At 50.6% G+C, this 9,764-nt stretch overlaps 6 protein-coding genes; 2 read left to right on the forward strand and 4 right to left on the reverse strand.

The window, feature by feature from the left end:
* Positions 1–596: 596 nt before the first annotated feature.
* Positions 597–1,296, forward strand: CHC_T00000883001 (hypothetical protein). XM_005711131.1 is given in 2 exon segments: positions 597–878; positions 879–1,296. 1 exon segment carries the CDS (start codon positions 597–599, stop codon positions 876–878), a length of 282 nt encoding a protein of 93 aa, XP_005711188.1. The 3' UTR covers positions 879–1,296.
* A 716-nt stretch (positions 1,297–2,012) lies between these two features.
* On the forward strand, positions 2,013–2,576 carry CHC_T00000884001 (hypothetical protein). Its single transcript, XM_005711132.1, has one exon. The coding sequence runs from the start codon at positions 2,013–2,015 to the stop codon at positions 2,574–2,576; it is 564 nt and encodes a 187-aa protein (XP_005711189.1).
* Position 2,577: 1 nt separating this feature from the next.
* On the reverse strand, positions 2,578–3,320 carry CHC_T00000885001 (hypothetical protein). XM_005711133.1 is given in 2 exon segments: positions 2,578–2,777; positions 2,778–3,320. The coding sequence occupies 1 exon segment, from the start codon at positions 3,318–3,320 to the stop codon at positions 2,778–2,780; it is 543 nt and encodes a 180-aa protein (XP_005711190.1). The 3' UTR covers positions 2,578–2,777.
* An 865-nt stretch (positions 3,321–4,185) lies between these two features.
* Positions 4,186–4,338, reverse strand: CHC_T00000886001 (hypothetical protein). Its single transcript, XM_005711134.1, has one exon. The coding sequence runs from the start codon at positions 4,336–4,338 to the stop codon at positions 4,186–4,188; it is 153 nt and encodes a 50-aa protein (XP_005711191.1).
* Positions 4,339–4,352: 14 nt separating this feature from the next.
* CHC_T00000887001 (hypothetical protein) lies at positions 4,353–7,874 on the reverse strand. XM_005711135.1 is given in 4 exon segments: positions 4,353–5,483; positions 5,484–5,677; positions 5,877–7,629; positions 7,830–7,874. 3 exon segments carry the CDS (start codon positions 7,872–7,874, stop codon positions 5,484–5,486), a joined length of 1,992 nt encoding a protein of 663 aa, XP_005711192.1. The 3' UTR covers positions 4,353–5,483.
* Positions 7,875–8,346: 472 nt separating this feature from the next.
* Positions 8,347–9,402, reverse strand: CHC_T00000888001 (hypothetical protein). XM_005711136.1 is given in 2 exon segments: positions 8,347–9,042; positions 9,043–9,402. The coding sequence occupies 1 exon segment, from the start codon at positions 9,400–9,402 to the stop codon at positions 9,043–9,045; it is 360 nt and encodes a 119-aa protein (XP_005711193.1). The 3' UTR covers positions 8,347–9,042.
* Positions 9,403–9,764: the final 362 nt, after the last annotated feature.

Here is a 9,764-nt window from a genome sequence, read left to right on the forward strand (position 1 = left end):
AAAACTAGCCTGTCAGGCAAAGGATCGGGCCGGTGCCGTTGCAACTAGAGCAGCAAATGCGAGGGGCCCAAAGGCGGCCCTTTTGGTTGACGGACAGAAATGACGGTGAGTCTTGAAACGAGCCCATTCATTACGAGCAGTTCCGAAGCAGGACGCGTTCGGTCGGGAAAAACGACGACGACAATACAACTAGTCGTCCGACCACACGCTGAACGCGGACACACAGAGGCGGAGGCGTCCCGCAAAGAAGTGCAAACGGCGCCGCACAGGTTCGGGCCGCCGCTCACACGTCACTCTGATCAAGCCGGATTTCGTGCCAAACCTGGACGCTATAACCATCTGCCCAATGCCCTGACGCGTGCCCTTCGCTTTACAGTCCCGCCCCGAACCACGGGGCACAAACGTGTACAGAACACCACGTGTACACAATGCCACGTGTACATACAGCCAGTACGAGTCCACACTTCGCAGCCGTCCCGTCCCACCACAGACCAACTCGGCGCGTACACAAGTGTTCAAGCGCCTCGCTTGAACGAATCCACAGCAAGTCCGAGAGCTGTCGACCGACGACCCCGGCACGCGGCACTCCCCACACCATGCAGGCGATAACGGCGCGGCAGATTTTCTGGGGCGTGACGACATCCGCCTTCGTAGCGTCCGCGTATTGGGGGAGCTTTACCATCCCCGCCGCGTACGAAAGCGATGGAAGGGCCGGCGCGCTGCTCATGACACTGGTCGTGTGCTCCATCTTCCTTCTCGTGCTCTTCATCGGCTTTCTCGTGCTCGAGGTTAGCGAGGAACTCGCCGGCAACGAGGAAAGACGCAACGCGAAGGCACCGGTCGCCGGTGACATGGCAGAGGGGAAGAAGGCTTCTTAACAGGGATTCGCTTGCATTAGTGCGAGCTTCTTGTTTTTTTTTTTTTGCTGTTGCGGACTTGAAGGATACTTTCCCAGGCGGGCCATGGTGTTTGGAATAATCGTCGGTTTCGAGTTGTTCACGGCACACACCCCCGTCGGTGGCCCGCCATCGGAGTCATCATCCATACACGGGTGAAGATGGGATTTAAGATGTCTTCTGTGAAGACTACTCTTCGCATGGGTCATTCTCCTTACGGAGGGGTAATTTCAAGTGGCAAGGTGTGAAGGGACGGGGCGAAGTGTATTTCTTCCCTGTGCGATTTTCCTTGGTGGGCAAATGTTTTTACTAACTGAACCATAGTCGCAGTCGTCATGAGGGAAAGATAGTTTCCAAACAGACTCGCCAACGTTAAAGATGCCTAAAGATTCGAGGTGAATGCTTTTGCGACTGTCGCTGCACGGATGATTGCGCTTCTTTTCGGAGATGAAACTACGGGATCCCCTCTCATTGAGGAATGTACACGTGTACACGTGTGTTGAATGACGTGTTTCTCGTGCAGTACATGTACCATGGTACACTGTGAAGAGACTGACATCATGGCATGGAGCTGATTTCTGCTGATTTCTGGAAATTGAGGCCTCTTGAAAGCATAAATTTACTGCCCGATCTTGCACTCTCAGGGGGCAACTGTGCAGCAGCTACACTGTACTTTCCATTGGGTTCCCGCTTTCCATTCCCGCTCTCAGCATCCATCGGATCACAACCTCCAAAAACCGCCGTTAACGCCATCCTAGTGGCCCACCCCTTCCCCTCCGCCATCCCACCTTGTCTCTTAGTCTGCTCGTGCTCCTCATCCCACTGCGTCTCGTCATCTTCATTCTTCTCCTACTCTTTCTAGTCTCCGCGCTCCCCACTCTCGACACCCCCACAATGGCCACCATTGCCCCCGAGAACGTCTTGGACGGCGTGATCCAACAGCTCCCAACTTCGCTTCTGGTCGCCGAGATCGAGCGTCGTCTGGGCACCACCGTCGCCCCACCCCCCAAAGAGAAGAAGCACCTCATCCTCATCGGCCCGCCAGGCTCCGGAAAGGGCACACAGGCCCCGCGTCTCAAGGACAAGCACTGTCTGTGCCATCTTGCCACGGGTGACATGCTCCGCGCCGCCGTCAAGTCCGGATCCGAGCTCGGAAAGGAGGCCAAGAAGGTCATGGACGCCGGCGCACTCGTCTCCGATGAGATTGTCGTCGGTCTCATCCGCGAGAACTTGGGGTCCAAAGCCTGCGAGAAGGGCTTCATTCTCGACGGCTTTCCGAGGACTGTCACTCAAGCCCAGAAGCTTGATGACATGCTTGCAAAGAATGGCATGAAGGGCGTCGATTCGGTGATCAACTTTGCCATTGAAGATAATTTGCTCGTCAAGAGGATCACAGGAAGGCTCTTCCATCCCTCCAGTGGGAGGAGCTATCATACTGAGTTTAATCCTCCGAAGGAGCACATGAAGGACGATCAAACCGGAGAGGATCTTATTCGTAGGAGTGATGATAATGAAGAGACGCTTAAGAAAAGGCTTTCCTCCTTCCATTCCCAGACAAAGCCGGTTTTGGATTACTATAGCAAGGCGGGTATCCTTCATGCAGTTGACGCGGCGCGACCAATTGCTGAGGTCAATGAGCTCGTCATGCATGCGGTCGAGACAGTTAAGGCGAAAGCATAAGTAAACAGATCTCTCAACATGTCTCCTTGCTTTTATTCCGTTCTCATCGCGACGGCCGTACGACCTATTTCGCTCTGTACAACCTCAATCATCAAAACCTGTTCTCACGAGCGCGAATCACTGCTGGGCGTCGGTCGAGTTCGCGCTCCTTCTGAACACCATGGAGATATGTAGCAAACTACCAATTCGAGAAGGCGGCTTCTACGCCGAAACCGCCTCCACGCCTTGCATCGCTTTTGGCTTCCGAACAGCCTTTCTTGTCTTTTGCTTTTGCTTTCTGCCCTTCTTAATACCGCCACTCTTCCGCGCCCGCCTGGGATAAAAATAAGGTGTCGCCTCCACCTGTTCAAACTCGTCCTCATCAACATCTATAGCCCTGACTCGCTTTTGCGGTACGGGAAGCTCCGCTCTCATCTTGGCCCTTGCGCCGGCCCCCACGATGGGGAATCCAATAATGCCCTTCGGTATTCTCATGAGCGGGTCGTCGGCGGCGTTGGGGCCGTGCACAACGTTGAGCTTCGGGCCCTTTGGCGTGAGGACAAACGTCGACACCAACTCGCTGCCGCCATGCATTCTCGGTTTCATACGTTCCTCCGCCGTGCGCTCCTCAGGTAATGGGAGACCTATCGCTTCGTATACTTTGGCGGCCTTCTCGCGCAACTGCGCGTCGTGCTTCGGTTCCATGACCGCGCGACGCATGGCCTTGTAAGCCATCTTGACCTTGCTCCGCTTACTTTTCCCCATGGTGAACAGTGGCAGGATACTTCCAACTGGAGCGGGAGGGTGGGGGGCGGAAGCTCGTAGAGACTTGCCTGTTACAGCTGGACGATGCGTTCGGAAATCGCAGCGCTGGGAGGAAGGCGGCCCATCGCGCCTGCACCGCCGGTGGCCGCGTCAGTAAAGTCTGCCCTGATTGGATGTTCTTGACGGCAATAATTCACATATTTTCTCTTTTGTTCCTGGCACAACCGCATCAATGAAATGTGGCCGAAGAGCACTGCCCTCTGAGTAGGGCACCTCGAAGTAGTGCGAACAGTTGACATTGTGGAATAGCGGCATCTTTAGTGGGGAAGACCACCCCGCCAGGTATACCGGCGTCTGCGCTCCCGCCCCACGCGTTCAACTTGCGAACTGTTACTTTTCTCAACGCCTACTAGCATGGCAAAAAACGATAACAAGACAACACTGGACACAGACGAAAGGGCTTGCCAAATGGACGTGTTAAGCAACGCCCTTTTTGAATAATTCACCTCTCTGATCCTTGTCAATGGATGCATTATTTGATGTACCGCACTGCGATGGATCAAGAGATTACTCAGGATACAGTACCAAGGGTACTTGGGTACTCACACTTATTATGGACCCCACAGGATCTCAAACACCTTGCTTCGACTCGTCTCCGTGTGCAAACGGTTGCACACATGCGCAAGACATTTGCGGCAGAGGGGGAAGGCTAGGACTATTTCGTTCTCCGCAGCCCCAAATGCTTTCCAGTTTCTACTTCCTGTATTTGCCGAAACTGTGATTGACTGAGATGCACACCACCACTGCATGCAATTGCTGCCAATCATCACGACTGCCAACGGCAACTTGTCTGGGAGATATTATTTCAGCCCATGCCCCTACCGTTCTGGTGACTAATGCGCGATACCGTCCGCATCCTTTCAAAACAGAACACTCCATCCGAAACGGCATTCCGCTTATCGACAGGTACAAACAAAGGAGATAATGCTCTTGAAACTGTTTCAATATTCGGTTTCATCTCGTCGAAAGGTCAGACGTGGACAAGGGATCTCCTCGTTACAAGATTTTATCAAAAATTCATGTCACAAAAAGAGCAAGTTCACTGTTTGCGTAGGCGAACGACATAGTTTTTAACATGATCACTTCTTCACATTGGTCGTGATAGCAGCCTTCCCGAGAACAGCTCTCTCAAAATGTGAACTTGTTTAACAAGTACTTCAAGGCCAAAGGGTTGCGTGAAAGGAGTGCCGAACAGCGTAGTCTTCATCATCACTGTACGCATTGTTCCTGGGCTTAGCTGTTATTGTGTTCTATGGACAGGCTTCGATTGATCACAATGGAAGAAGAGGATACAAGGAATCGAATCACCAGTGCCTCTGTTCTGGGTGCCTTACAAGCAGCGACCAGCGGAATCGCAACTTCTGATTCCAACTTCGGCTCAGAATCGTCGCGATGGAGCCTTGCATCTATCGATTCCTTGCGCTTTCCCGGTTCAGAGCTCAGCGATGGAGATTGTACGTCCACAACTGAACACAATTCCGCATCAGAACAAGACACTGCGCCTCAAAGCACATCGCCATGTGCTGGGAAATTCAAAGGCATTCCCCTCAGGGACAGTCGTATTAAGGACCCTGGCCCAAACAAGTTTGAGACAGACAAACAGGTCTCTAACAACCGCCAGCTCACGCCCGAAAAGGTGAACTGCACTGCTCCAACTCCATCGAGTCCGCAAGTATATCGAATGGCAGCTGATAGGACGCGTCTGGCCCAACTAGGCTTCGAGTTCCGCTACGTCGACACTTCTTCTAGTGTTCAAAACTTGAGAAACGCTTACAAATACTACGAAGCAGCAGCGAAAACAGGCTGTCCAGACTCTCTAGTTGCCAATGCTGTAGCACAAATTTTCGGCATCGGCGTAAGATCGCAGCCAGAAAAGGCTCGTGACATGCTGCGTCAGGCAATGCTTCAAGGATCAGTTGAAGCTTTTGAGATCCGCGCACTGTGTTGGATGGACGGCACTTTTGGCGAGAGGAGCTATGCATCTTGTCTCAACCTCCTCGCTATGGGAATTGCACGAAATTCACTGACATGTCTCCTATGGTCTGGCTTTTGTTTCGAAATTGGCCTAGGAATGGAATGTGATGCAGACACAGCAAAGCAAGCTTATCTAGCAGCCGCAGTTTCTCCATCTCTCAGGTCGATTGTGACGAGCTCTTTTCCGGGAGCTCTTTCCACGGGGGATCCGTGGATGCTGTTGAAAATCACCTTGTTCCTGCTCCACACCGATGCTCGCATCCCCAATCGACCCCATGTTATGGACTGCTTGAAGAAAGCAGCAGCACTGGGTTTACGAGACGCTCAGGTTTATCTTGCTATCTGCTTGATTCGGGGAACGTGGCTCAAAAGAAACCTGACAGTAGCTCGGCAGTGGCTTGAAAAGGCCGCCTCCGGAAAATTTCCGCATCCTGTGGCTTGTCGATTGCTGTGTAATATGGACTAGGCCCTTTGTCCGAAATCCTTCCTGAAAAAAGTGTCATCTCGCTCCATTTGACGTACCGAATAGAGTTACCCGAGGTAAAGCCTCTTTGAGAGAAGAGAGAGCTGACATCGAGAAGTTGCAGTAGGAAAGCCTTACGACTTGCAGGCGTCTGCCATATCGAGGTATGATGTTTTGAATTGCGTTATTGGTCAGTCCGGTGCATCCAAGAATTTGCAATTCCTCTAACGAGTCTTGAAGCGCACGCAGTAGCTCCTCAAAAGCGGAATCTTCCACCATTGGAAGATATGAGATGTCGAGAGAAATGAGTGACCGACAGTGTTTCGCCCAACTGAGGAGAGTTGCATTTCCGAGGGAATAGCAATGTCGGATGTTCAAATACCTCAATGAGGGTCCACTCGCTTTAGAAATGCAGCTTAGAGCTGCGTCAGAAACGCTAATATCAGAGATAGTAAGATGGTGCAAATGTCGGCATTTGCGAGATAGCCGCACTAACGCTTTCTCCCCTCCACTTAAATAAATATCATCTTCTGTGTACTCGACCACTCTCTCCTCGTCTGATGATGTTATGTACCCCGCTTCCATCTGCCTTCGGAGCGGAATCCATGATCCCTTTTGTACTGAGAAATGAAGCTTCTCAAGCACAGTGCTGCGTTTGCAAAAAAAGCAAAGAATGCGAAACGATGCCCTGTGACAATCAACGATTCGCAACTCTTTCAACTGCTGTGCGCGCTGTTTCAAAAAACCTGCCATACCAACATCCGATACCCATGGAAGGTTTTTTAGACGGATACATGTCAGCTTGCTGCAATACTGCCCAATAGCTGCAAGTACGTCTTCGTTGAGTGATTCGTGATGGACTGAATTCATTTCAATTCCGCACAAGTTGATTCCTATTCTTGTGAACAACCGAATCAAACTCATGCGAGATACACGACGAGACCCTCCGAGCTCTAAATGCCTCAACGACTCACATTTATCTGAGATGAGGTCTACAACCGTGTCATCCAGACTTGGAGCGGCCGAGACAACGAGGTTTTCCAAAGAGATCCCCACGTAGAAGATGATATCGGCCATCAATGCTTTTGAAATATTGATTCCAATGAGGACGAAGTGGCGAACAGGTGGTCTCAGCGATATGACTTCCGTCAGAGCAGCGGTAACTGGAGCGCTGCATTCGACGTGTACAGCCCTCAAGTTGTTGGCAGCAATTTTGCAAGCCGCTATCAGAGTATTCTGTTTTACTTGCCATGAACTGACCAGCTTGACGCCTGTCAAGGCGTCTTGAAAGACTGAGTGCATGACGTGACATGTTAGTGCAAGTCGAAGGCCATTCTGAAGGGCAACCGGATTCGAGACATTCAAGAACACCTCCCTGCAGTGTTGACTGCAGGCCCCTGGCCTCGGGTGGTCGCACAGAGTTGAAGGGTCATACACATCTAACGAATCCATTGTGAAAAGCATGATTCGGCGAAGCACCTCCCATGGTAACTGGAGAAGCTTACTTCGGGGCCGACGAAGACGATGAGCTGGTGCACGAGTTGTTTGGTGAAAGACATTCATGGTGCAATTCCGTTGCCAGAAGGGTCGAGACAGGCAAGCTTCGACTGTATCCGGAGCGGCATTCGTGATGCAATCTTCATGAAACCAGGTCGGGCAGAATAAGCCGCAGTAAGTCTTTCGTTCGCCGAGAGGTTGTCCAACTACAGGCATAGATTGCGAAATTGAAAGAAAACGGGAATACAAAGCATGAAATTTGATGAATGAGATGCTAGAAGACGGTATAAAGATGACCCATGTTGAGGGGTAAGGCTCAGGCCAAGTTGAAGAGTTTCATGGAGGGGGCGGGAGTGAATTCGCGGGTGGGAATTGGGAAGCGAAACGGAAGCAGGATAGTGGTTTGCCGTCGGCCCTATCAGATTGGGAGCAACTTGTTTCAATGTCCCATACATCGCAGCCTTTCTGCTATGAAGGTTCTGCCTTGAAAATTCTTGCACAGACATTCCTCTCACGTTAACGAAATCAGTTGACCTGCATGAGAGACGTATTTGAGACATACAACCCTTGCCTACGTGCTCTGAAAGTCATTTTTTTCTATTGATATTGGGTGATAATCTCAGGTCTTTGCCCTCGGGATCTTGTTGCCCGTTGGGGGTATTTGCATGAATTATGCAATGTGATTGGCTTAAGACTTATATCTACTGCTGGAGACAGCCTCACATGAGGAAACGTGTTTCCACTGCTGTTTTGCACCTGCGCCATAATTATTGAAATCGAAAAAGGACTCCATGCATTGCCAATCCAAGTGTTCTGTCGTCATCAGACACTTCGGCGTCCTTCCCAAGAGTCTCTGCACGGCAGAACTTCTCCAAGAAGGCCTCCAGGTTGCATGTGATGCTTTTATTTTTCTAACTTTCAGGGGGTGCCGATGCTATACAGAACCACAGAACAGACTTTTTAAAGACTCACATTTGAGTGGGACATGTGAGCAAGGGCAGCCATAATCAAGAAAACGTACCACACGTGTACTTTATCATAACATCATTTATTGCGTTCGTGTACACGTTGTGTATGCGAGTGAAGAACCTATTGTAATCATGACCCCTGTGTGGCAAAAACCCCGCCTCACAGCTGTTACACTGTAAAGCTGATTAGATAGCTTGATAAGTGCTCGTCGGGAGCACCCCTTTAAAATGAAACTCGGATTGGACACCTACTTGCCGATGTCCGAAGGTACCCCCCGATGGGCGTGAGGGACAGCCTGTCCGAGGTGAACACTAGATCGGCTAGTTCGTTCTGAGGAAATACTTCTCGTTGATATTCGTTGATGTTCGGTTGGTAATGGGTGAGGCTAGTCCTCTAAGCCCACACGAACTCAGACTTTTATAGAGTTCTAAAATCTAAGCTGGTACAGGAAACCGTGGCTTAGTAGCTCGGGTGAAAACCTATACAGCTCAGCAAAATACACAACTACCAATAAAACTACGTGTTAGGCAGTAGTTACACTAAATGTAACCATTACAGCAAGGATACTGTGCGCTGGATGTGTTGGCGAATTAAAGTTGCAACCCGCGTGCGGGCTGACAGCAAGGTACAGCGCAGTACAGCGCCGTTGCTTACACGTCCTCAACAGTTCCCGATAATTCTAGATTACACTGGAAACGCCTTATACTTCATAATTCTTACACTGCCACCCTTTAAAAACCAAACAAGTAGTCTTCATACTCATTCAATACGACGGAAGATCCATTGTTGAACTGGATTTTTGTCAAAACCAGTCTTCACGACTTCCTCCAAGGCCTTACATCTATTGACCTTTGTTAATCCATCAGCGATATTGTGCTCTGACAATACCAATCCCACGTTCGATATCTCGTGCTTGTTGTACGCTTCTCGGGATGCGGCTATGTCGATCATCAAGCGCTTCTCAGCTGTGTGGGAGGCCTTAGTTATCACGTCGAACATCTGCTTGGAATCTGTAAGCATCGTAATAGGGATCTTACGCTTGTAGAGTTTCTCCAATGTGTGTCGAATGGCAAACACATCATCGAACCCTTCGGCGAACGCGTAGATCTCCCCTGCCATGATTGACCTTACGACACGTTTGCATTTACGACTGGCGAAGTCCAAGACGTGACACCTATCCGAGGCATCACATAACAAAACGACATATCCAAGCTGCGACGAATGGTCGTCGTTGTAGCATAACCGCCGGCTACTGTACTATACATTAGATTTAGAATTAGATCTAACGCTGTAAGGTACGGACCTTACAGCGTGCGCGCGCGCATACCTTACAGCGCGCGCGCACTAACACGTGTACCCCACGTGTAGCACACGTGTGCTGTCAGCCCCGACGGCTGACAGCGTTACAGTGCGGGCCGACCCGCACTGTCTACAGTAAGCCGACTACAGTACAGTCCGTACTGTACTGTAGACGGTTAATT

This window comes from Chondrus crispus, genomic scaffold (genome assembly GCF_000350225.1).
Source record: "Chondrus crispus Stackhouse genomic scaffold, scaffold_680, whole genome shotgun sequence".
NCBI classification, from domain to species: domain Eukaryota; phylum Rhodophyta; class Florideophyceae; order Gigartinales; family Gigartinaceae; genus Chondrus; species Chondrus crispus.

What these genes read in the sequence shown, in the direction of transcription:
- CHC_T00000888001 (XM_005711136.1), bottom strand. Translation starts at nt 9,402, where the DNA reads ATGGCAGGGGAGATCTACGCGTTCGCCGAAGGGTTCGATGATGTGTTT.
- CHC_T00000884001 (XM_005711132.1), top strand. Translation starts at nt 2,013, where the DNA reads ATGCTCCGCGCCGCCGTCAAGTCCGGATCCGAGCTCGGAAAGGAGGCC.
- CHC_T00000883001 (XM_005711131.1), top strand. Translation starts at nt 597, where the DNA reads ATGCAGGCGATAACGGCGCGGCAGATTTTCTGGGGCGTGACGACATCC.
- CHC_T00000885001 (XM_005711133.1), bottom strand. Translation starts at nt 3,320, where the DNA reads ATGGGGAAAAGTAAGCGGAGCAAGGTCAAGATGGCTTACAAGGCCATG.
- CHC_T00000886001 (XM_005711134.1), bottom strand. Translation starts at nt 4,338, where the DNA reads ATGAAACCGAATATTGAAACAGTTTCAAGAGCATTATCTCCTTTGTTT.
- CHC_T00000887001 (XM_005711135.1), bottom strand. Translation starts at nt 7,874, where the DNA reads ATGTCTCAAATACGTCTCTCATGCAGGTCAACTGATTTCGTTAAC. An exon ending in GGTCAACTGATTTCGTTAAC is followed by an intron (nt 7,630 to 7,829) that starts GTGAGAGGAATG and finishes ACTTGGCCTGAG; the next exon opens with CCTTACCCCTCAACATGGGT. An exon ending in ACCTCGGGTAACTCTATTCG is followed by an intron (nt 5,678 to 5,876) that starts GTACGTCAAATG and finishes GATAAACCTGAG; the next exon opens with CGTCTCGTAAACCCAGTGCT.